Here is a 27,585-nt window from a genome sequence, read left to right on the forward strand (position 1 = left end):
ATTGGGCGGGACCAGCCTTCCTTCTATAGAGTTTTTCTTAGTCAGTGGCACCTCAAATGGCCCTTTCCTTGTGACCTGGAGTCCAAACTGGGATGTCTGACACCTTTGGCTAGACTTCCTGAAAACCCACTGCTGTCGGCCTTTTGTAACCAACAGCCAGGACGGGAGTTGTTTGTAGGGCAGTGCTGGGCACATACAGTTTACACACTGCAACCTGGCCAGTGAGAGAATATTGGATCTTCAGGAAAAGAAGAAAAAGAAAAAAAAAAAACAACTATTAATTACAGTGTATTGCAGGGAAAAAATACAAAATGAGGTCCTCAGACGAGTTTCACTTGGTTATCTCTCTTACAAATTACAACTGGGAAAAAAATGAATTTGAGTAAATGCCAAGTTCTATTAAGTAATTAAGAGGAGTGGGACTTCCCTGGTGGTGCAGTGGTTAAGAACCCACCTGCCAATGCAGGGGACATGAGTTCAAGCCCTGGTCCGTGAAGATCCCACATGCCGCGGAGCAACTAAGCCCGTGCACCAAAACTACTGAGCCTGAGCTCTAGAGCCCACGAAATACAACTACTGAGCCCACGTGCCACAACTACCGAAGCCCGCGCACCTAGAGCCCGTGCTCCGCAACAAAGACAAGCCACCGCAATGAGAAGCCCGCACACCGCAATGAAGAGTAGCCCCTGCTCGCCACAACTAGAGAAAGCCGCGCGCAGCAATGAAGAGCCAATGCAGCCAAAAATAAATAAATAAAATTTATTTTAAAAAATCAAGAGGAGTAATTGTCCTTAAAAGAGAAAAGACACAGCAATTACCAATAATTTTTGACTTAATGCCGACTCTCCATGGTCCTGTAATCGGCATTTACAGCATCCAGGAATGACGGAAAGAGGATTTTTTCGTGCGTTTCATTCTCACCATGGTGTGTGAATATACAGGCCGGTCCCTTCTTGGAGGCAGGCAGGGTAGAGATGATAAGTGAACAGATGTGGAGAGCAGAGCTGATTATCAGTCTCTGCCTAGGAAAGCACAGTGTGGTCCGCTAGATATTGTTACTGAGCTTTAATGGCGAGCAAACTTTATTCTTTATCAGCTCATGCTGAGTGAGCACTGAAAGCTTTTTGAAACGCAGGGACCGACTTGGGGCCTGAGCTGTCTCTACCTCCCGGGATCAGTGGGTGAACCATTAAGATGAATTCTCCCCCATAACGCTTCATTATCTGGTTTGCAGCCCCACAGTCACTGGCTTAAAAGGATTACAAAAAAATATTGTTGTTGGTTTCAAAGAAATGTTAGTGCTGAGTGCCAAACGCCTTTGCAGGGGCTCCCAGGGTTTTCTGGCAAGAAGCTGACTGCAGAGCTTCTCGACAATGACCCAGCCGGATCTCGCTGTGCGTCAGGATTCCGCTACTGCAGGCATCAGGGTGATGGACTGTGCGTCCCCCAGTATGTTTCCTGGGAGTTATTTGTTTGAGTTGAAGAAGAATAGTCCACAGTAAGTCCCTTCAGCAAGGACTGGCATCGCATCTTCCTTTAGGGCAGTTTCCCATGAGTTAAGGATGCTGGCTCTGCCACTTGGGCATCTTGAAATAAGATTTCAGGCTCTACTGGCTTTTGTGCAAACAGATAAGACCCAGTGAGTGAATGTGCTTGTTTGGCTCTTATATTACAGCAGTTGCTTTGGGAATGCTGGCCGTTTCAACACAGCGTTTGTTGCATGTTATTTTAACATGCTTTTCATACTGTAATAGTGGGGGACACACGCTCTAGAACTTGGTTGAATCTTAGGTTCCTTTGGCTTTTGAAGCATAAGGAAAAATCAGAGGTATTTTGTTTTTGTCGTTGTTAATGCGGTTAAAATTTCAGCTCTCCTGAGATTTTGAAAAACTGTTATCACTAGGACCAAGTCTCAACTTAAGAGCCCCTATTTTTAGACTCTTTTTTTTCAGGGCTGCTAGACCCTGAAGTCTACAGTGTGTAGCGTGGGAGGAGAACTAAATGTTAGACCACTTAATTTGCATAAAAATCCATGTTTTGTGTTGATTTCATCATCTGATAGGTGAGGAAACTGGGCCTCTGGAATAGGACGTGCCTTGCCCGAGGGCTGGCGGTGGAGGAGGATGATGAAGGGGATTGGTGAAAACGCATCACTGAGCAGACGGACCTCTCAGACACGTCAGTCCGAGACATTCAGACTGACAATCCCACAAAAGAAAGAAGAGCCAGGACACACGTAAAAGGGGCACCTAAGTACCAAGAGCCATGCTTGACCCTCCTTGCAACTTGACCTAAGGGTGTGTCACCCCATCGAGCTGGCAGAGGTGGAGAATGACTCCAAGGCCTGATGGGGTTTCTGACCTCCGTCAGGGTAATTTCACCTTACTTCAGGTCAGCCAGTAATGGGGGCGAGTGATGACAGAGAAGGAGGTCATTTTTCACCCGCCCAGTCTTGCCTTGCCGCCTTCAGGAAGGCAGCGCAGCCGGGGGGATGAGGACACAGGCCCAGGAGCCAGCCGGCGGGGCCCGGAGCCTGGCTTTGCTGTTTAGGACTGCGAGCGTTCAGTGCCTGTGTTTCCCACTTGCAAAATGGGCATAAAGTGTCTGAATTCACAGGCTCGTTTAGAGGATTAAATGATATTGACACACGTGAAGCACGTGAGCCAGCCAGTGTCTGGCATAGAAGGGCACTCATCCAATCTGGTTGCTTGGGGCTCAGTTGACCTGCATGGCAGGTGTGACTGGCCCCTAAAGTGATGACCCTTTATGTTTATACTGTTGCTTATAGTGTTTTCCTTGACACTTGGAAGGTATTTTTATTAGTTGGGGGCTGCCGTAAGAAACCCCCAAATGTCAGTGGCTTCATACAGCACATATTTGTTGCTCCTGTTAATATTCAACATGGGTGTCCCTATTCCGTGGCTGGCTTTCCTCCTTTGGAGGAAAAGACCAATATTCAAAGACATAGGCCTTTCCTATCTCGTCCCGCCGCCCACTAGGGCCGAGTCCTCTGCTTCCAGCTGGTGGAAGAGGAGGCAGCAGAGAATGACCACTCATTTCTTAAAAGCTAGAAGGAAGCCATTGATTCTAAACCGTAGCAGGAGCCCTGGGTGCGTGGGCTATGAGACACGGCCCCAGCCCCGTGGTCGCTGTTAGGCCCTGTTTATTGATGTTGCCATGTGCCAAGAATCACAGGCCCTCATGTCTTAGTCTGCAAGGGCCGCTCTAACAAAGAACCACAGACCGGGGGCTTAAACAGTCTACTGCCTGCCACTTCTGGTGGCTAGAAGTCCAAGATCAAGGTGTTGGCAGGGTTGGTTCCTTCTGAGGGCTGAGAATCTGTCCCAGGCCTCTCTCCCAGCTTCTGCAGTTTGCTGGCCTCTTTGGCCTTCCTCGGCCTGTAGAAGCGTTAACTTGATCTCTGTCTTCACCCTCACATGGCATCTCCCTGTGTGCACGTCTTTGTCTACTTTTCTCCTTCTTGTAAGGGCACCGGTTGTACTGGGCTAGGAGTCTACACCACCCCACTATGACCTCTTCCTAACTTAGCTCATTACACCTGCAACACAATGCAATAGGAAACCCTCATTCCAAATAAGGTCACATTCTCAGGCGCTGGGGGTTAGGATTTCAACAAATGAATTTTGGGGGACACAATTCAACCCATAACACCTCGTTACCTTTGTGGCTTTCAACAAGCCAGTGACTTGCATGTTTCCGTAATAAAGTGGACAAATACACGTCAAAAAGGAAGGAAGTAGTAGTGGACAACATAATTTAGTGTATGAGACAACATTATTCTTTGAGGGACACCTCTCTTCTTGCAGGTATTTGATGTCTGGACAGTGAGGTGTCAGCCAACTTCTCTCAGCAGGAAATGCACTGGTGATAACTGTGCATGATTTATCTGTGAGCCTTCAGTTAGGACGCTGATGGCTACGAGGCAGGAACCTTGACTAGACTCTCATTTTTCACATGACTGACTATTGACCTTGTAACCTTAGGACAGGAGACAACGCCACCCCTTTCTTCTAATTCTGTGTTCGTAAATGTCTCCATGACCTTCCCCGGTGTATGGCTTTCACGCTGAGGGGTGTAGGAATAGTTTCCTACTCAGAGGATGTGCCAGAGGCCCAGAGCCAAGCATCCTGGTATGCTAACACCAACACGATGGCCACACAAGAGTGCCAGATTATTTGCTGGTAGGTCATGTATGAGAACCAGTTGTACTGACATGATCATACAGAAGGACATTCAGAGGTACTCGGTGAGAGTGTTTTAAGTATGAAATGTGGAAATTCTGTGTGTAAAGCAAACTTTAAAAATGGCATCCTATTTCTCAGGGCTAATACTCAAGTATAAGATGGAAATCTCAGTGTGTAACCATTTTTTATGAAGAAAAATGTTTTTTTCTTTCTTTTTTTCATTTTTTATGAAGAAAAACATTGATCATTTGCTGTGGTAGATGCTTTTGTAAGGATTTAGTTAATCCTCACAAAAGTTCTGTGAGGTAAGTGATATTATACTCATTTTTACAGATGAGAAAACTGAATTTAGAAACTGGCAAAGTTGTAGAACTCCAAAACTTTTCCCATTGTACATGCTACTAGAGTACGTAGAAATTATGCCTTAATGTTTTTCTAATTTTTGTTTTGGAAACTGTGTGCCACTGAATTTCTCACTTGTTTAATTTAGGGAGGATCCAACCAAATTAGGATCCACTAAAGAGGAACCAGCACATTATCGGATGACTTGATTGGACTGACTACATTTCTTTTGGCCAAAATGTACACAAGCTCAAACTTAAAACCCAGCATTGGCACTTTTTCTTTGTTTCACCCGCAGAGTTAATTCACAAAGGCACTTGTTACCAAATGCCTTCTCGAGAAGCTGAATGCTGAAACTGGCAAATACTGACCACTGATGAAGAAACCAGGTGAAAAGCCTTTAAAAGTGAAAGACAAAAAGAGAACACATTGCAGAAGATGCCTGCAAGTACAGGTATTTTGCAACCAAGGAAGTTTTTGAGCTCTTTTTTCCCTGATGCTATGTCATTGATCGGGATAGAGTAGGATAATCAAATAGTCAGTTTAGAAATCCCACTAGGGGATTAAAGACACAGAGGGAATTTTAAGGGAGTTTGGGAGACTGTGTAAGCTAATGACCACTCAAGAGAGGAATCCAGTAACCTAGCAACGATCTACACGACCTTGAAGGAAGACAGGTGCCTCCAAGCGCCAGGCACACTCAAGCCAGAAACCCTGATAGTTAAAGCACAAGACAAGAGACATGAGGTCTGAATCTTGTTACATGAAGTCAGGGAGTTAATCATCCTTTAAGAATAGCATTTCTGTGTGTAGCCAAGACAGAAATATAGGTGAAAAGGAAAGAAACTAGCCGAAATGGGACATTATACTGAAACCTGAGATTAATTACCATATTTTAGTCTATGTTACTACCCTTTTGCTAATATAAATATGAATTAAATAGCGCCATGACAGCCCTGGTCAGACCATATAGGGTCACAGGAGGAACTAATGATGTAAGCCTTGACGTTTGCCTAAGAATGAGGAAGAAGGTGGTCTTCTCCCCTCCCCACTTTTTCTCGGACGATAAAGATGTAGTCCTCTTGGTTCTCAGGGCTCAGTTCTCTTGCCAGCCCGCTTGTATCTCTCACAAGCGTCCTATGCTAACAGACTCACTCTTTACCTATCACTTTGCCTCACACCGACTTCCTTCTGCAACCAGACAAAAGAAGCTGAGCTTCAGTTAAGTCCTAACACCAGGTGAGAGGTTTTAGTTAAAAGACAGTGGGTTCGCGTCCACATCTGCGATGCAGGAGTGGGGGTTGAGTCCCAATCTGAGTTTTGGCTGGGTTCGAGTCCCTCCTGAGAAGGACTGCGTTTTCATCAAGTCTTTACCCAAACAAGTGTACCTTTTATTGGGTCTGGCACAGCACGTTGAGCTGAATGCGTTTCCCACTGCTCTCTGAATATTGACGGCGGCAGAGAGCATTTCCAATGAGAAAAAGGCGTATTGTTACTGCCCTGTAAATGCGACAGGCAGGGCGCAGGCACAGGTGAGGAGGGCCTTCAGGGCATCGCTGGGTGTGGGGAGGGGGGCGCCCTCCCTCCTATCCCGTCCCTGCCACCGGTCCCAGCTCCAGCTTCTCCCCCACCCTTGCCCTTCAGGTTGGCGTTTCCCAGGGACGTAGTAACTACAGGGTCTTATCCAGACCTCTCTGGTGGAATATCTCTCTCCTTTTCTTCTCCCCACCCCCCATATATGTGACTAATACGTAAGCTATGAAGCAAAACCAAAGGAATCCTCACTAATCACCCACTTAAAGCAAGGACCGTAACTCGTGTGTGCGCTCCCTCCAGAGATAACCAATATCGTGAATTTCCCCCACCCCCCGCTTTGTAGTTCCACCATGTCCTCGTCGCCCCAGCTGGCGAGAGAGAGGCAAGTGGAGGCAGCTGGGCCACCGCTTAGGTTCCGGCTCCCAGAGACGCTGCCCCGGCTGGTAATTTACGGCATTTAGGCAAAACCACTGCAGGTGTTTGAAAACAGCACGCCGCCGCCGCCCAATTGCGAAGCCGCCCATTCGCGAAACCGTCAAGATTGGCCGCGGCCCCGGGCAGCGCCCGAGGCCGCGCAAGCGCGTTGGCGGCCGGCGGGCCGACGCAGATGGGTGGCGTCATCGGGAGGCGCGATCCCGGGGCAAGTGACTGAGGCGCTGGGAAAGCGGCGGCGGCGGCGGCGGCGGCGGCGGCGGCGGCGGCGAGAGCGGCTCGGGACGGCATGAGCGGCTGCGGGCTCTTCTTGCGCTCGGCGGCGGCGGCGCGCTTGGGCCGTGCCCTGGTGGCTTTCACCGCGAGTCGGCGCCCGCTGCGCACCAGTCCACCGAGCCAAGCTTTCGCCAAGGAGCTCTTCCTGGGCAAAATCGAGAAGGTAACGCCGAGCCCCGGCCGGCCATTGCCCCTCCTCCTCGCCTTTTGCCCTTTGCGGGAAGGGCCCGGTCGAGCCTGGTTAGAGTCCCCACACCTGCCTTAGAAACGCACCTGCGGGCGGGTGTGCTAACCCTGTGGCTCTGAGGAGCTATGGTTTTGACCTGTGTTCGAGGTAACGCCTGCCGGGACACCCTGGGAAACCCTAGGCGAGGTGGTCGCTAAGTGATCCGCAACTCAACACTCCGGCCGCGAACTGGGGGGGCTGGAGGGGGTTTCCGGTTTCCTGTTTCCTAAGCACAGACCATGCCGCTCCTCTCTCTGTTGGCTTCCACGGCCGAGTCTCAACGGCTCACCCCACCTTTCAGGTTCCCCAGAAGCCCGGCTCAAAGGTGCCTTCCCCGCCCGTCCCTTCCACGGGTCGCACGACCTAGTGTTACTAAGCACTCACCGGACTCTTATAGTCAGAAGGCTTGGATTTGACCTTGACTCTGTGACTTTGAGTCCCAGTTCTTTCAGCCTTAAAACGGAGCTTGCGATGTGTTCTGCGTCTCAGATGTGTTGTAACGAGACGTATATACGTGGAAATGCTTTTTAAACTGTTAAGATGCGGTACAGGTTCATGAAGCAGCAGAATGAGTAGTCGGTGCTGGCGTCAACACCTGCTAGTCTTGTGACCTTGGGCTAATAGCTCCTGTGAAGTGCCTCAGTGCTCTCATACAGAAAATAGGAGTAAAAACAGCCCTCGCCCCCTCCTACAGGTGGCCCACAAGCCAAAGAAAAATGTGTGTAAAGTGCTTTGAGCTTGGCTGGAATGTTGACTGATTCTGTATTACTTTAGGAGTTATTCCCTGGTTTTTCTAGGACATTCTCTAAGGTCGTCAGGCACAGATGCAGACACTCTGACTGGAGTAGTTTGCCCTGCTAGAAGTACGAAGCTAGGTCTTAAAAGTTAGGGAAGTCGTTTTCTCCAGAACCTGGGGCTGTGTGGTGCTCTGTCGTGGGACCCCCGTGGCTCCCAGCAGCTTGGGGAAGAAAGAACACACATTTCTCTGTTACCGACCAGGGTTCTTGGCCTTCCCCAAGAAATAGAAATTTACTAGAGGCCAGACAAGAAATTCAGGCAAGGCTTTATCGGGGCCTCTGCTGCAGCAGGGGGGAAGAAGAACAAACAGCATGTTCCCTTGCTTGCTCAATCCCTGAGAGGGGCAAACTGGTTTCTTATATGGGGTGAGGGTAGAAATGTGTCCAGGGGTCAGGCCGGAGGGGTGGCTTAGGTGTTTTGTCCACCCCTTAGGTTGTGGTGTGTGCAGGGGGCATGTGGGGTACCCTGTTTTTGCTCCAGGCTCTTCAAAAGTGGCAGTTGTTTTTTTTTTTGGTCTTTTTGTATCTGTTGGGTCCAGAATTTGCCCCAGCTGCGCATGCACGCAGTTATTTTTAGTCCCATACAGCTTCTTTGTGTTTTGTTGCTCAAGGAGAGGTGTCAACAGGTGCAATGATTGCAGCACTGCAGCAAAGAGTCCCAGGTCCCAGCCTGTCTCATTTCAGGCTCCTCTTTCTCCAAACCTATGGCGCCACCTCCCCCATCCGCACTCTCACCTGTCGGCTTTGCCTCCTGTTTCACTGAGAAAATACACGCAGTCAGGTAAGAACTTCTACCACCACGCTTACCCCCTCCTCCCCACATGTGTGCCCGTGTGGTCTGCGTTCTCTGCATTGATGTGGGGAACCGTCCACTCCCAGCAAAGGCCAACTGTACCCCAAGCTTTCTCAGCTACTCAAGGACATTGATTCCTTCTTGGCTCCTTGACAAGTCCAAACATTAGACAGCATTTCCAACCAGCTCAGTCGGAGTTGAAGTTTTCTAAGGCTTAGTCTGTGGACTTCTCTTTTCATCTACAAGCATTCCTCTGATAATCTAATTCAGTATCGTGCTGTCAGTATCCTGAGGATGCACATTTATTTCTCCAGCTGAGATTTCTCCCTGAACTCCATACTCTTCATATCTACCTTTCTACTCAAAAGCTACACTTGCATGTTACTAGGCATTGCCAGTCTAGCCCACCCAAAGCTGAGCTCCTGGTCTGCCCACCCAATCCTGTCTTTCCTCCCGCTCTTCTTATCGGAGAGGGTGGTGACTCTGCTGTTCCACTTGTTCAGGTCAAATACCTGGAGTCAGCTTTGACACCTCCTGTTCTCATAAGCCACATCAAATCCAACAGCAAATGCCGTTTTCTCTACGTTCAGGTTCTATTTAGAATCTGACAGCTTTTAAGCACTTCCGCCGGTACCTCCCTGGTTCAGGCAGACATCGTCTCTCGCAGCATTGTTGGGGTTTGAGCGGCAACGTGGTATCCGAGATGCTTAGAATCTCGGAACAGAAGGAGACCTTCATGATCACGCAGGCCGGCAGTTGTCCCCCTGCCCTCAGTTGGACCCAGGCTGTTCCTGAGAGCATCCCCAGGGCTGCTGCAGGGACTAGTGGGGGAGTCAAGTGGGAGGGATCTGCGTGACTTTTCTCCCCGTTCACAGCCTCAGCCAGAGCAGCCTGGCTTGCATCTGTTTTGCATATTTGGTTTCTGCACCAGATTTATTTGAAAAACTGGTTGTACTTTCAAAAATTTGAAAAGTGCTGGTGAAATTGAACGCATCGCCCATGAGGCACCCTATTTAGACTCTGAACACTGCGATCAGAGATTTGTTCTCACATGTGCACGAGATCTCTCTCCTGGGGACAGTTGTCCATTGGTTGCAGTTGAGGCCACCTGGTTCCCAGCCTGTTTTCTCCTCTCACCTGGCTGCTCGCTGGTACCAGAATCATCTCCCTCTAACACAGCCATTGCACCAGGCCCAGGTGAGCCCGTGCAGGCCGGCGTAGTGGACGTGGCCTCTACAGTCGGCTAAAGAGCCGGCTTTGTTCTCAGCGGCTGCGGGGTGGTGACAGCTCAGTGTAATTTCCTTGTAGACCACCTCAGGGGCAGGGTCGAAGGTGGCCTGGAGGCAGGGATTCTTTTAAGTTTGGGCGTGGCACCCACCTATCACCTGTACAGGTGACCGGAAAGAAGCAAGTAGATTTGGGAGCCTGTAACTAGAGTGGCTGATTATATACAGGGTTCGAGAGCAGACAGGACTCCTCTACTTTGAAGACCTTTCTCAAGACGCTTGGTGAGAGGTGCTGTGAGGAGAGGCAGGGCTCCTGGGGGCAGCTTAGGGCCTGGGACATCACTTCTCAGCAGGTGTCAGTCAAATCCAGATACTCGGGTCACGCTGGCAGCTAACGGGGGTTGGAGCCCAAAAGCCAGAGGGCACAGTGGGATGATTTTAGGCAGCATATAGCCATGGCCTGGTTGGGAATCCAGGGGCAGTTGGAAACATTGTCCACTCCTCTATCAGTCTGAGGTAGACTTGAAGCGGAGTCGCTTTCCAGGCTGTGGGGACAGGAGCAGAGCCAGTACCCAATACAGATAATTGCAGCTATTTCGTGTTCAGGACACCTCATCTCCTTTGAGCCTCACAGCTGCCTTCTGAGGCATCACCTGTAGCAGGAGAGAAACTGACACTGAGAAGGGGTGTGACTTGCCCATCACACATCTAAGAATCGGCAGAGCCAGGGCTGCATTCCGGTTGATCTGGCTCCTCGTCTGGGCCTCCTCTGGTGGCCCTGCTCAGCGCACGGAGCAGGGCTCATTAGGCGGGACGGGCGGGTGCTGGAGCGAGCAGCCAGGTGGGAGCCCGGCAAGATGTCAGACCCGTGACCACAGTACGATCTTGTCGGTGGCAGCATCTCTGAGCTCACAGGATAACTGAGGTGGATTTCTGTGTTTTGGTAAAGAGCTTGCTCATGCATTATCTTCCATGGTCCTCACAACGACCTTGAGTAAATATTACCTGCTCATTATAGGTGAGAAAACGGCAGTGTGGACAGGTGATGGGATGTGACTAAGGCTGCCCAGTTAGTAAGCTGCAAATCAGGGCTCAGACTGGGCTTTGAAATGTTAGTCCAGGCTCTCCGCTCCATGGGGCAAGCTGACCAAAATTAGGAACAATTTTGGGTCAGGGAGGAGGATGAGCCAAGGTGCTGGAGTCTAACGCCATTCCTTGTCTTAAGCTCCTTCTGAAGTTTGCTTTCCGGCTCCTTCAGCGAGTAAGGCCCTGCCAGCCGATGTGGACACTAGCAAGTCTTTTTCCTTCCCTTTGGGTTGATATTGCCACTATGGGAGGTTGCCAAAAATTAAATTTTTACTACATGTTTATCATTTTTAGAAAGAAGTTTTCCCATTTCCGGAAGTTAGCCAAGATGAACTTAATGAAATTAATCAGTTTGTGGGACCTGTAGAAAAATTCTTCACTGAAGAGGGTATGTATGATTTTCTTTACCATTAGCAATTTCCATTTTAATGGCAATGCTTTGATACTTATGTTAGGAGCAGTGTACGTTAATCATGGAGAAATAGTTCTATCGACAAATTTTGCTTAAGAGATCGTTCCAGGGCTTCCCTGGCAGTGCAGTGGTTAAGAATCCGCCTGCCAATTGCAGCGGACACGGTTTGAGCCCTGGTCCGGGAAGATCCCACATGCCGCGGAGCAACTAAGCCCGTGAGCCACAACTACCGAGCCTGCATTTTACAACTACTGAAGCCCACACACCTAGAACCCGTGCTCTGCAACAAGAGAAACCACCGCGATGAGAAGCCCGCACGCCGCAACGAACAGTAGCCCCTGCTCACCGCAACTAGAGAAAAGCCGGCACGCCGCAATGAAGACCCAGCGCAGCCAAAAATAAATAAGTCCAACTGCTCTTTAATTATATGATATCTAGTTCAGTGCCCTTTTTTTTTTTTTTTTGGCTGCATGTGGGATCCAGTTCCCTGACCAGGGATTGAACCCAGACCCCCTGCATTGGGAGCACAGAGTTTAAGCCACTGGAGCACCAGGGAAGTCCCGACTTTAGTGCTTCTTAATGTATCTATGGTGAAGGACCACTTGAAACATTTCAAACTGTTGCAGGCTAACACTTTTGTAAAATACAATAAAAATGAACAATTCGAAAAATGGAATTAAAAAAACATACAAAATACATCAATCATGTGCTTGGTTGTGTGGCAATGTAAAATTGCTGTAAATGTTTCTGAAGGTTTAATCTTGATTTCTGTACTTAGCTTGTTAGGAACCAGGCATGATCTAGGGACCAGACCATAGGTTGAGGGCACCAGTGTGGAGTGCAGGGTCCCTCACTCAGGGGTCACTGCCCTTAGTGAGGGTAGTGACCTCTGCCTACGGGAGTCCCTTGGGGGGTTGAGCAATGACAGATTGACAGCAGTGCTTCCCCACCGCTCAGGACCCCGAGGAGTTTTGTTTGTGTGGGTTTTATCTATCAACTGGTGCCCTTTTACAAATTAAAACTGAGGAATTTTTAAAATGCTGTGTTCATTTATTACTTCATTTAAAAATAATAAGCCCATCACATGTTAACATAAACAATGTCTTTTTTCAGTTATTAAACTATTTTTTTTATTTTATTGGAGTGTAGTTGATTTATAATGTATTAGTTTCAGGTGTACAGCAAAGTGTTTCAGTTATACATATATTCATTCTTTTTCAGATTCTTTTATCATATAGGTTGTCACAGATTATTTTTTTGTATTAGTTTCAGGTGTACAGCAAAGTGATTCAGTTATACATATATTCATTCTTTTTCAGATACTTTTATGATATAGGTTATCACAGATTACTTTTTTAACAAGATTTTATTTTTTTTATAAATTTATTTATTTATTTTTTGGCTGCGTTGCGTCTTCGTTGCTGCACACGGGCTTTCTCTAGTTGCGACGAGCAGGGGCTACTCATTGCGGTGACTTCTCTTGTTGCGGAGCATGGGCTCTAGGCGCACAGGCTTCAGTAGTTGTGGCTCATGGGCTCAGTAGTTGTGGCACGCAGGCTTAGCTGCTCCGCGGCATGTGGGATCTTCCCAGACCAGGACTTGAACCTGTGTTCCCTGCGTTGGCAGGCAGATTCTTAACCACTGGCCATCAGGGAAACCCTATAACAGATTATTGTGTAGAGTTCCCTGTGCTATACAGTAAGTCCTTGTTGGTTATCTGTCATATATAGTAGTGTGTGTATGTTAATCCCAACCTCCTAATTTATCCCTCCCTCCCATGTTTCCCCTTTGGTAACCATGAGTTTGTTTTCGATATCTGTAGGTCTGTTTCTGTTTTGTAAGTTCATTTGTATCATATTTTTAAAAATTAGATTCCATATAAGAGTGATATTTGTGTTTCTCTGTCTGACTTACTAGACTTTGTATGATAATCTCTAGGTCCATCCATGTTGCTGCAAATGGCATTATTTCAATTTTAGTAATATTCCATTGTATATTACTGAGCAATATCCCATTGTATATGTGTAATATTCCATTGTATATGTGTACCACATCTTTTTTTAAAAAAATAAATTTATTTATTTATGGCTTCGTTGGGTCGTCGTTGCTGCACGCGGGCTTTCTCTAGTTGCGGCGAGCGGAGGCTACTCTTCGTTGTGGTGTGCAGGCTTCTCTTTGCGGTGGCTTCTCGTTGTAGAGTATGGGCTCTAGCCTCACGGGCTTCAGTAGTTGTGGCACACGGCCTCAGTAGTTGTGGCACAGGGGCTTAGTTGCTCCGCAGCATGTGGGATCTTCCCAGACCAGGGATCGAACCCGTGTCTCCTGCATTGGCAGGCAGATTCTTAACCACTGCACCACCAGGGAAGTCCACCACATCTTTATCCATTCCTCTGTTGTTGGACATTTTGGTTGCTTCCATGTCTTGGCTATTGTAAATAGTGCTGCAATGAATAAACAGTGTTTTTGATGAAGAGTGGCATTGTTTTACAGTTTCGCAAATTTTTTGGCTTATTGGAAGATGCTGGATTCTTATATCTGTTTCTACATTTAATCTGTGATACAAACCACATAGGCCCTGGAAGACTCCACTGTAGGCTCATGAGATAACTAGGATTAAAAAGGCAAAGAGCGGGCTTCCCTGGTGGTGCAGTGGTTGAGAGTCCGCCTGCCGATGCAGGGGACACGGGTTCGTGCCCCGGTCCGGGAAGATCCCATGTGCCGCAGAGCGGCTGGGCCCGTGAGCCATGGCCGTTGGGCCTGCGCGTCCGGAGCCTGTGCTCCGCAACGGGAGAGGCCACAGCAGTGAGAGGCCCACGTACCGCAAAAAAAAAAAAAAAAAAAAAGGCAAAGAGCATCTTTCTTTTATTAAAATAGTTTTCTTCTGTGGACTCCCTGGAAGTCTGGCAGGTCCCCTGGGCACCCTTTGAGAACTGCTGATCTACAGAGCTATCATGTTTCTAGTTTTAAAAGTTGCTGAGTTGTGTATAAATACGTTTTGTTTCTATTCTATTTTTGTTCTAGTGGTTATCTTATTACTCCTATCTATTTTTAGTTCCTTAGTTCTTTGTTCTTCTATTTATACTTACTATCTGGTTTGTCAGGCTTTTCTTTTTTTCTTCCAATTTTTATTGAGGTATAATTAATTTACAATAAATTGCACATATTTAAAGTGTACAGTTTGATAAATTTTGGCATGTAAACTTTACTGCCAAGGAAGCATCAACACAATTAACATAATAAACATACCCGTTACCTCTAAAAGTTTTTTTTTAAGTTTAACAATTAAAATTTATTATTAAACTTTTTAAAAATTATAGTTCATTTACAAAGTTGTGTTAGTTTCAGGTGTACAGCACAGTGATTCAGATATATATATATTCTTTTTCAGATTCTTTTCCCTTATATAGGTTGTTAAAAAATAGTGTAGTTCCCTGGGCTATATGGTAGGTCCTTGTTGGTTACCTGTATTGTGTATAGTAGTGTGTAGGTGTTAATCCCAAGCTCCTAATTTATCCCTCCCCACACCTTTCCCCTTTGGTAACCATAAAATTGTTTTCTATGTCTGAGAGTCTCTTTCTGCTTTGTAAATAAGGTCTTTTTTTTTCCCTTTTTTAATTGAAGTATAGCTGATTTACAATGCTATGCCAGTCTGTGCTGTACAGCAAAGTGACTCAGCTATACAAGGATTTTTTAATATTCTTTTTAATATTCTTTTTTAATATTCTTTTCCATTATGGTATATCACAGGATATTGAATATAGTTCCCTGTGCTATATGTAGGACCTTGTTCTTTATCCATTGTATATGTAATAGTTTGCGTCTACCAACCTCAAACTCCCAGTTCATCTCTACCCTCCACCCCTGCGCTGGGGCAACCACAGGTCTGTTCTCTATGTCTGTGAGTCTGTTTCTGTTTTGTAAATAAGTTCATTTGTGCCATATTTTAGATTCCCCATATAAGCGATATCATACGGTATTTGTCTTTCTTATTCTGACTTACTTCACTTAGTATGATAATCTCTAGTTGCACCCATGTTGCTGCAAATGGCATTATTTCATTCTTTTTTATGGCTGAGTAGTGTTCCATTGTATACATGTACCACATCTTGATCCATTCATCTGTCAGTGGACATTCAGGTTGTTTCCCTGTCTTGGCTATTGTGAATACTGCTGCTATGAACATACGGGTGCATGTATCTTTCTGGATTAGAGTTTTGTCTGGATATATTCCCAAGAGTGGGATTGCTGGGTCATATGTTAATTCTATTTTTAGTTTTCTGAGGAACCTCCATACTGTTCTCCATAATGGCTGTACCAATTTACATTCCCACCAACAGTGTAGGAAGGTTCCCTTTTCTCCACACCCTCTCCAGCATTTGTTATTTATAGACTTTGTAATGATGGCCATTCTGACCAGTGTGAGGTGGTACCTCATTGTAGTTTGATTTGCATTTCTCTAATGATTAGAGATGTTGAGCATCTTTTCATGTGCCTACTGGCCAGCTGTATGTCTTCTTTGAAGAAATGTCTGTTTAGGTCTTCTATCCATTTTTCGCTTGGATTGTTTTTTTGTCGTTGAGTTGTATGAGCTGTTTGTATATTTTGGAGATTAAGCCCTTGTCTGCCTCATCATTTGCAAATATTTTCTCCCATTCCATAGTTTGTCTTTTTGTTTTTTCTTATGGTTTCCTTTGCTGTGCAAAAGCTTGTAAGTTTGATTAGTTTCTGTTTGTTTATTTTTGGGTTTCTTTCTGTTGCCTTGGGAGACTGACCTAAGAAAACATTGGTAGGATTTATGTCAGAGAATGTTTTGCCTGTGTTCTCTTCTAGGAGTTCTGTGGTGTCATGTCTTATGTTTAAGTCTAAGCCATTTTGTGTTTATTTTTGTGTATGGTGTGAGGTGGTGTTCTAACTTCATTGATTTACATGCAGCTGTCAAACTTTCCCAGCACCACTTGCTGAAGAGAAAGTCTTTTTCCCATTTTATATTCTTGCCTCCTTTGTCGAAAATTAGTTGATCATAGGTGTCTGGGTTTATTTTTGGGCTTTCTATTCAGTTCCATTGATCCGTATGCCTGTTTTTGTACCAATAACACACTGTTTTGATTACTGTAGCTTTGTTTGGGGTTTTTTTTTAATATTTATTTATTTGGCTGCACTGGGACTTAGTTACAGCATGCAGGATCTTTGTTGTGGCACACGGGATCTTTAGTTGTGGCCTGTGGGAATCTCTAATTGCAGCATGCAGGACTTGGTTGCCACATGCAAACTTTTAGTTGCAGCATGTGGGATTTAGTTCCCTGACCAGGGACTAGACTAGATCTAGTTCCCTGACCAGGGACTAGCCACTGGACCACCAGGGAAGCCACTGGACCACCAGGGAAGTCCCTGTAGCTTTGTAGTATTGTCTGAAGTCTGGGAGAGTTATGCCTCCTGCTTTTTTTTTCCCCCCCCTCAGGATTGCTCTGGCAATTCTGGGTCTTTTATGGGTCCATATAAATTTTTGGATTATTCTACTTGTGTGAAAAATGTCATGGGTAATTTGATAGGGATCGCATTAAACCTGTAGATTGCTTTGGGTGGTATTGCTATTTTAGCAATATTAATTCTTCCAATCCAAGAGTGTGGGATATCTTTCCATTTCTTTGACTCCTCTTCTATTTCCTTTATTAATGTTTTATAGTTCTCAGCATGTAAGTCTTTCATCTCCTTGGTCAGGTTTATTCCTAGGTGTATTTTTTTTTATTGGTACAATTTTAAATGGTAGGTTTTTTTTTTTACATTCCCTTTCTGGTATTTCATTGTTAGTGTAAAGGAATGCAACTGATTTCTGAATGTTTATCTTGTATCCTGCTACTTTGCTGAATTCATTTATTAGATCTGGTAGTTCTTGTGTAGAGTCCTTAGGGTTATCTATATATAGTATCATGTCATCTGCATGTAGTGACAGTTTTACCTCTTCCCTTCCAATTTGGATGCCTTTTATTTGTTTTTCTTGTCTGAAGTCTTTCAGCTTTTCACCGTTGAGTATTATACTGGCTGTTTGTATTATATTGGGTATTATATCGGGATTGCTCATAAATGGCTTTTATTATGTTGAGATATGTTCTCTCTATTCCCACTTTGGTAAGAGTTTTTATCATGAATGGATGCTGAATTTTGTCAAATGCTTTTTCTGCATCTATTGAGATGATCATGTGGTTTTTTACTTTTCTTTTATTAATTTGTGTTATGTTGATTGATTTGCATATGTTGAAGCATCCTTGTGAACCTGGGATGAGTCGAACTTGGTCGTGGTGTATGACGTTTTTTATGTGTTGTTGGATTCGGTTTGCTAATACCTTGTTGAGAATTTTTGCATCTATATTCATCAAAGATATTGACCTGTAATTTTCTTTTTTTGGTGGTATCTTTGTCTGGTTTTGGTATCCGGGTGATTGTGGCTTCACAGAATGTCTTTGGGAGTGTTCCCTCCTCGGCAGTCTTTTGACAGAGTTTGAGAAGAATCCGTGTAAGTTCTTCTTTGTATGTTTGGTAGAATTCACCTGTGAAGCCATCGGGTCCTGGACTTTTGTTTTTAGGAAGTTTTTTTTATTACCGATTCTATTTCTCTTCTAGTGGTTGTTCTGTTCAAATTACCTATTTCTTCTTGATTAAATTTGGTGGGCTGTATGTTTCTAGAAAATTGTCCATTTCTTCTAGGTTGTCAAATTTGTTGACATGTAATTGTTCATAGTATTCTCTTATGGTCTTTTGTATTTCTGCAATATCAGTTGAGATTTCTCCTTTTTCATTTCTTGTTTATTTGGGTTCTCTGTCTTTTCTTGGTGAGCGTGGCCAGAGGTTTGTCAATTCTGTTTACCCTCTCAAAGAACCAGCCCTTATTTTTGTTGATTTTTTTCTATTGTTTTTTTAATCTCTAATTAGTTTATTTTCACCCTGATCTTTATTCTTTCCTTCCTTCTACTGATGTAAGGTTTAGTTTGTTCTTCCTTTTCTAATTCTTTTTAGGTGGTAGGTTAGGTTGTTTACTTGAGATTTTTCTTGTTTTTTGATGAAGGCCTGTATCTCTAAGAACCGCTTTTGCTGCGTCCCATAGACTTTGCATAGTTGTGTTTTCCTTGTCGTTTGTCTCAAGGTATTTTTTAATTTCCTTTTTAATTTCCTTATTGACCCATTGGTGTTTTAGTAGCATGGTATTTTGTCTCCATGTAGTCTTTTTTCTCGTTTCTTATCCTGTTGTTGATTTCTAGTTTCATGCCACTGTGGTCAGAGAAGATGCTTGAAATAATTTCTGTACTCCTATTAAAGTTGTTGAGCTTAGTTTTGTGCCCTAGGATGTGGTCAGTCCTAGAGAATGTTCCGTGTACACTTGAAATGAATGTATATTCTGGCTTTTTTTTTTTTTTGAGGTACACGGGTGTCTCACTGTTGTGGCCTCTCCCGTTGCGGAGCACAGGCGCCGGACGCACAGGCTCCGCAGCCACGGCTCACCGGCCCAGCCACTCCGTGGCATGTGGGATCTTCCCGGACCAGGGCACAAACCCGTGTCCCCTGCATCAGCAGGCGGACTCTCAACGACTGCACCACCAGGGATGCCCTATTCTGGTTTTTTTGATGTAGTGTCCTGAAAATATCAATTAAGTCTAACTGTTCTGTTGTATCATTTAGGACCTCTGTTGCCTTATTGATTCTGTCTGGAAGATCTGTCCATTGATGTGAGTGGGGTATTAAAGTCTCTTACTATTGTATTCCTATCCATTCTCCCTTTATGTCTGTTAGTGTTTGTTGTATGTATGGGTGGTCCTATATTAGGTGCATATATGTTGATGAGTGTAAAATCCTCTTCTTGTACTTCTTGTATCCATTCTCCCTTTATGTCTGTTAGTGTTTGTTGTATGTATGGGTGGTCCTATATTAGGTGCATATATGTTGATGAGTGTAAAATCCTCTTCTTGTACTGATCCTGTTACTATATAGTGTCCTTCTTTATCTTTCTCTATAACGTTTGCTTTAATCTATTTTATCTGATATGAGTATTGCAAATCCTGCTTTCTTGTCATTTCAGTTTGCATGAAATATATTTTTCCATCCCCTCACTTTCAATCTATGTGTTAGCCCTCAGGTGGGTCGCTGGTAGGCAGCATATGGTAGGCTCTTGGTTTTTTTAATCCAGTTTGCCAGTCTGTCTTTTGATTGGAGCATTTAGTCCATTGACATTTAAGGTAATTACTGTCACATAAGTATTTATTGCCATTTCAAACCTTGTTTCTTCTTTGTTCCCTTTTCTTTTTTTCTTTTTGAGGTTTGATGATTTCCTTTTATGCTTGTGTTCTCCTCTACTAGGTTTTTGTGAATCTATAATATGTTTTTGATTTGTGGTTGCCCTGTTTCTCAATTATTATATGTTAACCCTTTCCTATATCTGCTTTCTTTAGACTGATAGTCATAAAGGCTCAAACACATTCTTAAAAAAAAAAGAATCTGCATTTTTTTTTTTACTCCCCTTCCCCACATTTTATGATTTTGATGTCCCTTTTTGCATCTTCATGTTTATCCTTTTGCTATTCGTTGTGTTTATCATTGCTTTCACAAATAGGTTTTTTTTCTTTTCTTTTTGATCTGTAGACTGGCTGGTTTACGTGATTTACTTCCAATTGTGATTTCCTATTTCTTCTTGCTTCTTTTCTGTTTAGAGATGATGACCTTTCAATATTTCTTTTAGGATAGGTTTAGTATTGCTGTATTTTTAGTTTTTGCTTGTCTGAGAAATTCTTAATTTCTCCTCCTGTTCTGAATGATAATCTTGCTGGGTAGAGTATTCTAGGTTGCAGATTTTTGTCTTTCAAGACTTTGAATATATTTTGCCACTCCCTTCTGGCCTGCAGTGTTTTTGTAGAGAAATCAGCTGATAGCCTTATGGGGGTTCCTTTGTAAAGAAATGTTTTCCTCTTGCTGCCATTAGAATCCTCTCTTTAACTTTTGCCACTTTTATTATAATATATCTTGGTGTAGGTCTGTTTGGGTTCAACTTGTATGGGACCCTCTGTGCTTCCTGTATCTGGATATGTTTCCTTCTTTAGGTTTGGGAAGTTTTCAGCCATAATTTCTTCAAATACATTTTCAATCCCCTTTTCTCTTCTCCTTCTGGAATTCCTATTATGTGTACATTGACCCACTTTATATTATCCCATAGGTCTCTTATATTGCTTTCATTTTTTTGCATTTGGTTTCCTGTCTGCTGTTATGATTGGGTAATTTCCATTAGTCTGTCTTCCAGGTCACTTATTCTTTCTTCTGCATTATTCATTCTGCTCTTCATTGCCTTGAGCTCGGCTTTCGTCTTGGCAAATGAATTTTCTAACTTTTCTTGGGTCCTTCTTATAGTTTCTAGTTCATTTTTATGGTAATCTGAATTTCTGTCAATAACCTTTCTTAATTCTTTCAGTATTTTCATTATCTCCTTCTTGAACTCAGTGTCTATTAATTTTTATTTATTTATTTATTTGGCTGTGCTGGGTCTTCATTGCGGCATGCGGGATCTTTTAGTTGTGGCATGGGGAATCTTTAGTTGCAGCATGCGAACTCTTAGTTGTGGCATGTGGGATCTAATTCCCTGACCAGGGATTGAACCCAGGCCCCCTACATTAGGAGCGTGGAGTCTTAGCCAGTGGACCACCAGGGAAGTCCCTTGGTGTCTATTAGACTGAAGAGGTCTGTTTCATTGTTCCTTCAGGGGAATTTTCTTGGTCTTTTAACTGAGAGTGATTCCTCTGCTTCTTCATTTTGCTTATCTCTCTCTTAGTCTGTGAATTTAGGAGAAACAGTTGCCTACTGTAATCTTGGAGGGCTACTTATATGCAGGAGCGTCCCTGTGTAGCTTGTGTGGGTTTAATTTTTTTTTTGGCGTGAAGGCAGTTTTTGTTGTGGATGCTCGCTGTCTCTTTCCTCAGCATATGCTGGCTCATATCCCTTTGGTAGGGCCGTGCATGTACGCAGGTGCTCAGCTCACGTGGGCTCCCAGGGAGGCGGGAGCAGTGGTTGGCTTCCGGTCATGGGTCCCTCCGCAGCGGTGATAGTGGGTCACATGCCCCTGGGCGGTTGGCACCAGGTCACAAGGTCCTCGGCAGGGTGAGGCACGCAGGCTCCTGGAAAGGTGGGGGCAGTGATCTGCACCTGCTCCCAAGACCGTTGGCGGTGGCAGCAGCAGCAGCCTGCGCCCACCTCTGGAGTCCAAGATGGCAGCTTGCTCTTGCCCTTGGAGCTCATGTAGGCAGTGACCTGCCGCCTGCGAGCGTTCCGAGAAAGAAGCTCCTATGGTGGGCCCGCCCCTCTCCTCGCACGCTCCCTAGCAGTGGTGCCTTGCCTCTCTGGCAGGCCCAGGCTTCTTCCTGGACTCCCTCAGTGGTGGCGCACTACACCCCAGCCCCCTCAGGCTGTCTTCATCCAGCCAATCCCAGTCCTTGCCCCAGGGTCTGACCTCAGTACCTCAGTGGCCCGAGCTTCAGTACCCAGCCGCCAGCCGCCCCAGTGGGTAGTAACAATTGTTTCAGTCTCGCGAGTGTCGGTTGGCACCAACCCTCTGTGCAGGTCTCTTTCCACTCTGCTCTCTGCACCGCTGTTGGTGCACTGTGCTCCAAGGCTTTGGAGCTCACCCTCTGTCCCCACCAGTGAGGGGACTTCCCAGTGTGCAGAAACCTTTCCACTTCACAGCTCCCTCCCAGAGGCGCAGGTCCCATCCTGATTGCCTTCTCTCTCTTTTTTTTCTTTTTTCCTTTGCTCTACCCAGTTACATGGAGATTTCCGTGCCCTTTTGGAAGTCTGAGGTCTTCTGCCAGCATTCAGTAGATGTTCTGTAAGAATCGTTCCACATGTAGAAGCATTTTTTAAAATTTTTAATTCATTTAAATTTATTTTTTTAAGTTTTTTAAAAATTTTTTATTGTGGTAAAAGATACATAATAAAATTCAACTATCTTAATGATTTAGAAGTGTGCAGTTCAGTGATATTACGTACATTCTTATTGTTGTGCAATCACCGGCATTCATTTTCAGAGCTCATTTCATCTTCAGAACCGAAAACTTGTACCCATTAAACGTTACCTCCCATCACCCCTCTTCCCAGTCCCTGGCAACTACCATCTGCTTTCTGTCCCTAAGGATGTGACTACTCTAGATACCTCACTGAACTGGAATCGTACAGTATTGTCTTTTTATAACTGGCTTATTTCACAGCTCAGTGTCCTCAAGGTTCACCTGTGTTGTACCCTGTGTCACCATTTCTTTTCCTTTTTAAGGCTGAATAATATTCCATGTATGTCTCTATATCATAGTTATATATCTATATGTCTGTTCACAAATCTATAATATCTATTCAATGGACTATATCTGTCACATTTTGCTTACCCACTCATCTCTTGCTCGACATTTCAGTTGCTTCCACCTTTTGGCTATTATGAATAATGCTTCTATGAACATATGTGTACAAATATTTCTTCAAGACCTTGACTTCAATTTTTTATATATATATATATATATTTATTTATTTTTGGTTGCATTGGTCTTCGTTGCTGCTCACAGGCTTTCTCTAGTTGCGGAGAGTGGGGGCTACTCTTTGTTGCGGTGCACGGGCTTCTCATTGCGGTGGCTTCTCTTGTTGCAGAGCCTGGGCTCTAGGTGTGTGGGCTTCAGTAGTTGTGGCACACAGACTCAGTAGTTGTGGTGCATGGGCTTAGTTGCTCCAAGGCATGTGGGGTTTTCCCAGCCCAGGGCTCGAACCTGTGTCCCCTGCATTGGCAGGCAGATTCTTAACAACTGTGCCAACAGGGAAGTCCCGTAGATGTATTTCTGATGTATTTTTGATGTATCTGTGGGGAGAAGGTGAGCTCCACGTCCTGCTCTTCCACCATCTTGATCCAATCCCTCAAGGACTTTTGTATCATTTTGTTTTTAACCCATAAAAGTTTTCTTGTGCCCCTTTCATTCTCTCTCTGTCCCCAGGCAACCACTAATGTGCTTTCTGTCACTGTGGATTAATTTGCGTTTTCTGGAATTTTATTTAAATAGATTCATATGTTATGTATGTTTTTGTCCAGCTTTTTTGGCCTAACTTTGCATTTCATCCGTGTTGTGTGCATCAATAGTTCTTCTTCTTAATCAGTATGCATATACCAAAATTTGTTTCTCCATTAACCTATTCATTGACAATTGGTAGGTATCCAGACTTCAGCTATCACAAAAAGGGATGTCGTGAACATTTTTCTGTGAGTCTGGTATAGACATGTGCTTGCATTTCTCTTGGGGAAATACCTAGGAATGGAGTGTCTGAATCATATGGTAGGTTCATGCTGAAATCTAAGAAAGTGCCAAACTGTTTTCCAAAGTGGTCACCACTTCACATCCCCACTAGTGCATTGGAGTTCCAGTTGCTCCACATTTTTGTCAGCACTTGGTACGGTCAGTCTTTTCAATTCTAGTCATTCTAGTGGGTGTGCTATGGTATCTCATCGTGGTTGTAATTTTCATTGCCTTAATGACTAACAAGATGTTGGTCATCTTTTCATGTGCTTATTTGCCATCTGTATGTCTTTGTTTGGTGAAGTGTCTTTCAAATATTTTATGCAGTTTTTAGAAACTGGGATTTAAGACTTTTAATTGGTATATGTTTTACAAAAATTTTCTCCTGGTCTGTGGCTTGACTTTTCATTTTCTTAACAGTGTCTCAAAGAGCAAAAGTTTTTAATGTTGATTAGGTACACGTTTTTTCTTTTGTAGTTCATGCTTTGTGTATTGTACATAAAATATCTACCAAACCCAAGGTCATGATGATTTTCTTTTTTTTTTGGACATCTTTATTGGAGTATAATTGCTTTACAATGGTGTGTTAGTTTCTGCTTCATAACAAAGTGAATCAGTTATACATATACATATGTTCCCATATCTCTTCCCTCTTGCATCTCCCTCCCTCCCACCCTCCCTATCCCACCCCTCTAGGTGGTCACAAAGCACCGAGCTGATCTCCCTGTGCTATGCGGCTGCTTCCCACTAGCTATCTATTTTACGTTTGGTAGTGTATATATGTCCATGCCACTCTCTCACTTTGTCACAGCTTACCCTTCCTCCTCCCCATATCTTCAAGTCCATTTTCTAGTAGGTCTGTGTCTTTATTCCCATTTTACCCCTAGGTTCTTCATGACCTTTTTTTTTCTCTTAGATTCCATATATATGTGTTAGCATACGGTATCTGTTTTTCTCTTTCTGACTTACTTCACTCTGTATGACAGACTCTAGGTCCATCCACCTCACTACAAATAACTCAATTTTGTTTCTTTTTATGGCTGAGTACTATTCCATTGTATATATGTGCCACATCTTCTTTATCCACTCATCTGATGATGGACACTTAGGTTGCTTCCATGTCCTGGCTATTGTAAATAGAGCTGCAATAAATATTGGGGTGCATGTGTCTTTTTGAATTATGGTTTTCTCTGGGTATATGCCCAGTAGTGGGATTGCTGGGTCATATGGTAGTTCTATTTGTAGTTTTTTAAGGAACCTCCATACTGTTCTCCATAGTGGCTGTATCAACTTACATTCCCACCAGCAGTGCAAGAGTGTTCCCTTTTCTCCACACCCTCTCCAGCATTGATTGTTTCTAGATTTTTTTGATGATGGCCATTCTGACCGGTGTGAGATGATATCTCGTAATTTTGATTTGCATTTCTCTAATGATTAATGATGTTGAACATTCTTTCATGTGTTTGTTTGCAGTCTGTATATTTTCTTTGGAGAAATGTCTATTTAGGTCTTCTGCCCATTTTTGGATAGGGTTGTTTGTTTTTTTGTTATTGAGCTGCTTGTAAATTTTGGAGATTAATCCTTTGTCAGTTGCTTCATTTGCAAATATTTTCTCCCATTCTGAGGGTTGTCTTTTGGTCTTGTTTATGGTTTCCTTTGCTGTGCAAAAGCTTTGAAGTTTCATTAGGTCCCATTTGTTTATTTTTGGTTTTATTTCCATTTCTCTAGGAGGTGGATCAAAAAGGATATTGCTGTGATTTACGTCATAGAGTGTTCTGCCTATGTTTTCCTCTAAGAGTTTGATAGTTCCTGGCCTTACATTTAGGTCTTTAATCCATTTTGAGCTTATTTTTGTACATGGTGTTAGGGAGTGTTCTAATCTCATACTTTTACATGTACCTGTCCAGTTTTCCCAGCACCACTTATTGAAGAGGCCGTCTTTTTTCTGCTGTATATTCTCGCCTCCTTTATCAAAGGTAAGGTGACCATATGTGCGTGGGTTTATCTCTGGGCTTTCTATCCTGTTCCATTGATCTATATTTCTGTTTTTGTGCCAGTACCATACTGTCTTGATTACTGTAGCTTTGTAGTATAGTCTGAAGTCAGGGAGCCTGATTTCTCCAGCTCCATTTTTCGTTCTCAAGGTTGCTTTGGCTATTCGGGGTCTTTTGTGTTTCCGTACAAATTGTGAAATTTTTTGTTCTAGTTCTGTGAAAAATGCCAGTGGTAGTTTGATAGGGATTACATTGAATCTGTAGATTGCTTTGGGTAGTAGAGTCATTTTCACAATGTTGATTCTTCCAATCCAAGAACATGGTATATCTCTCCATCTATTTGTATCATCTTTAATTTCTTTTATCAGTGTCTTATAATTTTCTGCATACAGGTCTTTTGTCTCCTTAGGTAGGTTTATTCCTAGATATTTTATTCTTTTTGTTGCAGTGGTAAATGAGAGTGTTTTCTTAATTTCACTTCTAGATTTTTCATCATTAGTGTATAGGAATGCCAGAGATTTCTGTGCATTAATTTTGTATCCTGCGACTTTACCAAATTCATTGATTAGCTCTAGTAGTTTTCTGGTAGCATCTTTGGGATTCTCTATGTATAGTATCATGTCATCTGCAAACAGTGACAGCTTTACTTCTTCTTTTCCTATTTGGATTCCTTTTATTTCTTTTTCTTCTCTGATTGCTGTGGCTAAAACTTCCAAAACTGTGTTGAATAATAGTGGTGTGAGTGGGCAACTTTGTCTTGTTCCTGATCTTAGTGGAAATGGTTTCAGTTTTTCACCATTGAGGATGATGTTGGCTGTAGGTTTATCATATATGGCATTTATTATGTTGAGGAAAGTTCCCTCTGTGCCTACTTTCTGCAGGGTTTTTATCATAAATGGGTGTTGAATTTTGTTGAAAGCTTTCTCTGCATGTATTGAGATGATCATGTGGTTTTTCTCCTTCAATTTGTTAATATGGTGTATCACGTTGATTGATTTGCGTATATTGAAGAATCCTTGCATTCCTGGAATAAACCCCGCTTGATCATGGTGTGTGATCCTTTTAATGTGCTGTTGGATTCTGTTTGCTAGTATGTTGTTGAGGATTTTTTCATCTATGTTCATCAGTGATATTGGCCTGTAGTTTTCTTTCTTTGTGACATCTTTGTCTGGTTTGGTATCAGGGTGATGGTGGCCTCATAGAATGAATTTGGGAGTGTTCCTCCCTCTGCTGTATTTTGGAAGAGTTTGAGAAGGATAGGTGTTAGCTCTTCTCTCAATGTTTGATAGAATTCACCTGTGAAGCCATCTGGTCCTGGGCTTTTGTTTGTTGGAGGATTTTTAATCACAGTCTCAATTTCAGTGCTTGTGATTGGTCTGTTCATATTTTCTATTTCTTCCTGGTTCAGTCTTGGCAAGTTGTGCATTTCTAAGAATTTGTCCATTTCTTCCCGGTTGTCCATTTTCTTGGCATAGAATTGCTTGTAGTAATCTCTCATGATCTTTTGTATTTCTGCAGTGTCAGTTGTTACTTCTCCTTTTTCATTTCTAATTCTATTGATTTGAGTCTTCTCCCTTTTTTTCTTGATGAGTCTGGCTAATGGTTTATCAATTTTGTTTATCTTCTCAAAGAACCAGCTTTTAGTTTTATTGATCTTTGCTATCATTTCCTTCATTTCTTTTTCATTTATTTCTGATCTGATCTTTATGATTTCTTTCCTTCTGCTAACTTTAGGGATTTTTTGTTCTTCTTTCTCTAATTGCTTTAGGTGCAAGGTTAGGTTGTTTATTCGAGCTGTTTCCTGTTCTTAAGGTAGGATTGTGTTGCTATAAACTTCCCTCTTAGAACTGCTTTTGCTGCATCCCATAGGTTTTGGGTTGTCATGTCTCCATTGTCATTTGTTTCTAGGTATTTTTTGATTTCCTCTCTGATTTCTTCAGTGATCACTTCGTTATTAAGTAGTG

The 27,585-nt window shown here is 43.6% G+C and overlaps 1 protein-coding gene across 4 annotated transcripts in view; it reads left to right on the plus strand.

Moving 5' to 3' along the window:
• The first annotated feature begins 5,771 nt into the window (after positions 1–5,771).
• Positions 5,772–27,585, plus strand: part of ACAD9 (acyl-CoA dehydrogenase family member 9) — a 61,223-nt gene continuing 39,409 nt past the window's right edge. The window contains exons 1-3 of one of the 4 annotated variants that reach the window (XM_079935656.1): positions 6,907–6,954; positions 8,426–8,595; positions 11,214–11,307. Coding sequence is in view for 2 of the 4 variants with exons in the window: in XM_079935655.1 (XP_079791781.1) it covers positions 6,805–6,954; positions 11,214–11,307 (244 nt within the window). In the remaining 2 variants the exon portion in view is untranslated. Of the gene's footprint in view, positions 5,787–6,732; positions 6,955–8,425; positions 8,596–11,213; positions 11,308–27,585 lie in introns of those variants that run through there. The other 3 variants (XM_079935657.1, XM_079935655.1, XM_079935654.1) reach the window with 3 other exon arrangements.

This window comes from Stenella coeruleoalba (assembly GCF_951394435.1).
Source record: "Stenella coeruleoalba genome assembly, chromosome: 10".
NCBI lineage: Eukaryota > Metazoa > Chordata > Mammalia > Artiodactyla > Delphinidae > Stenella > Stenella coeruleoalba.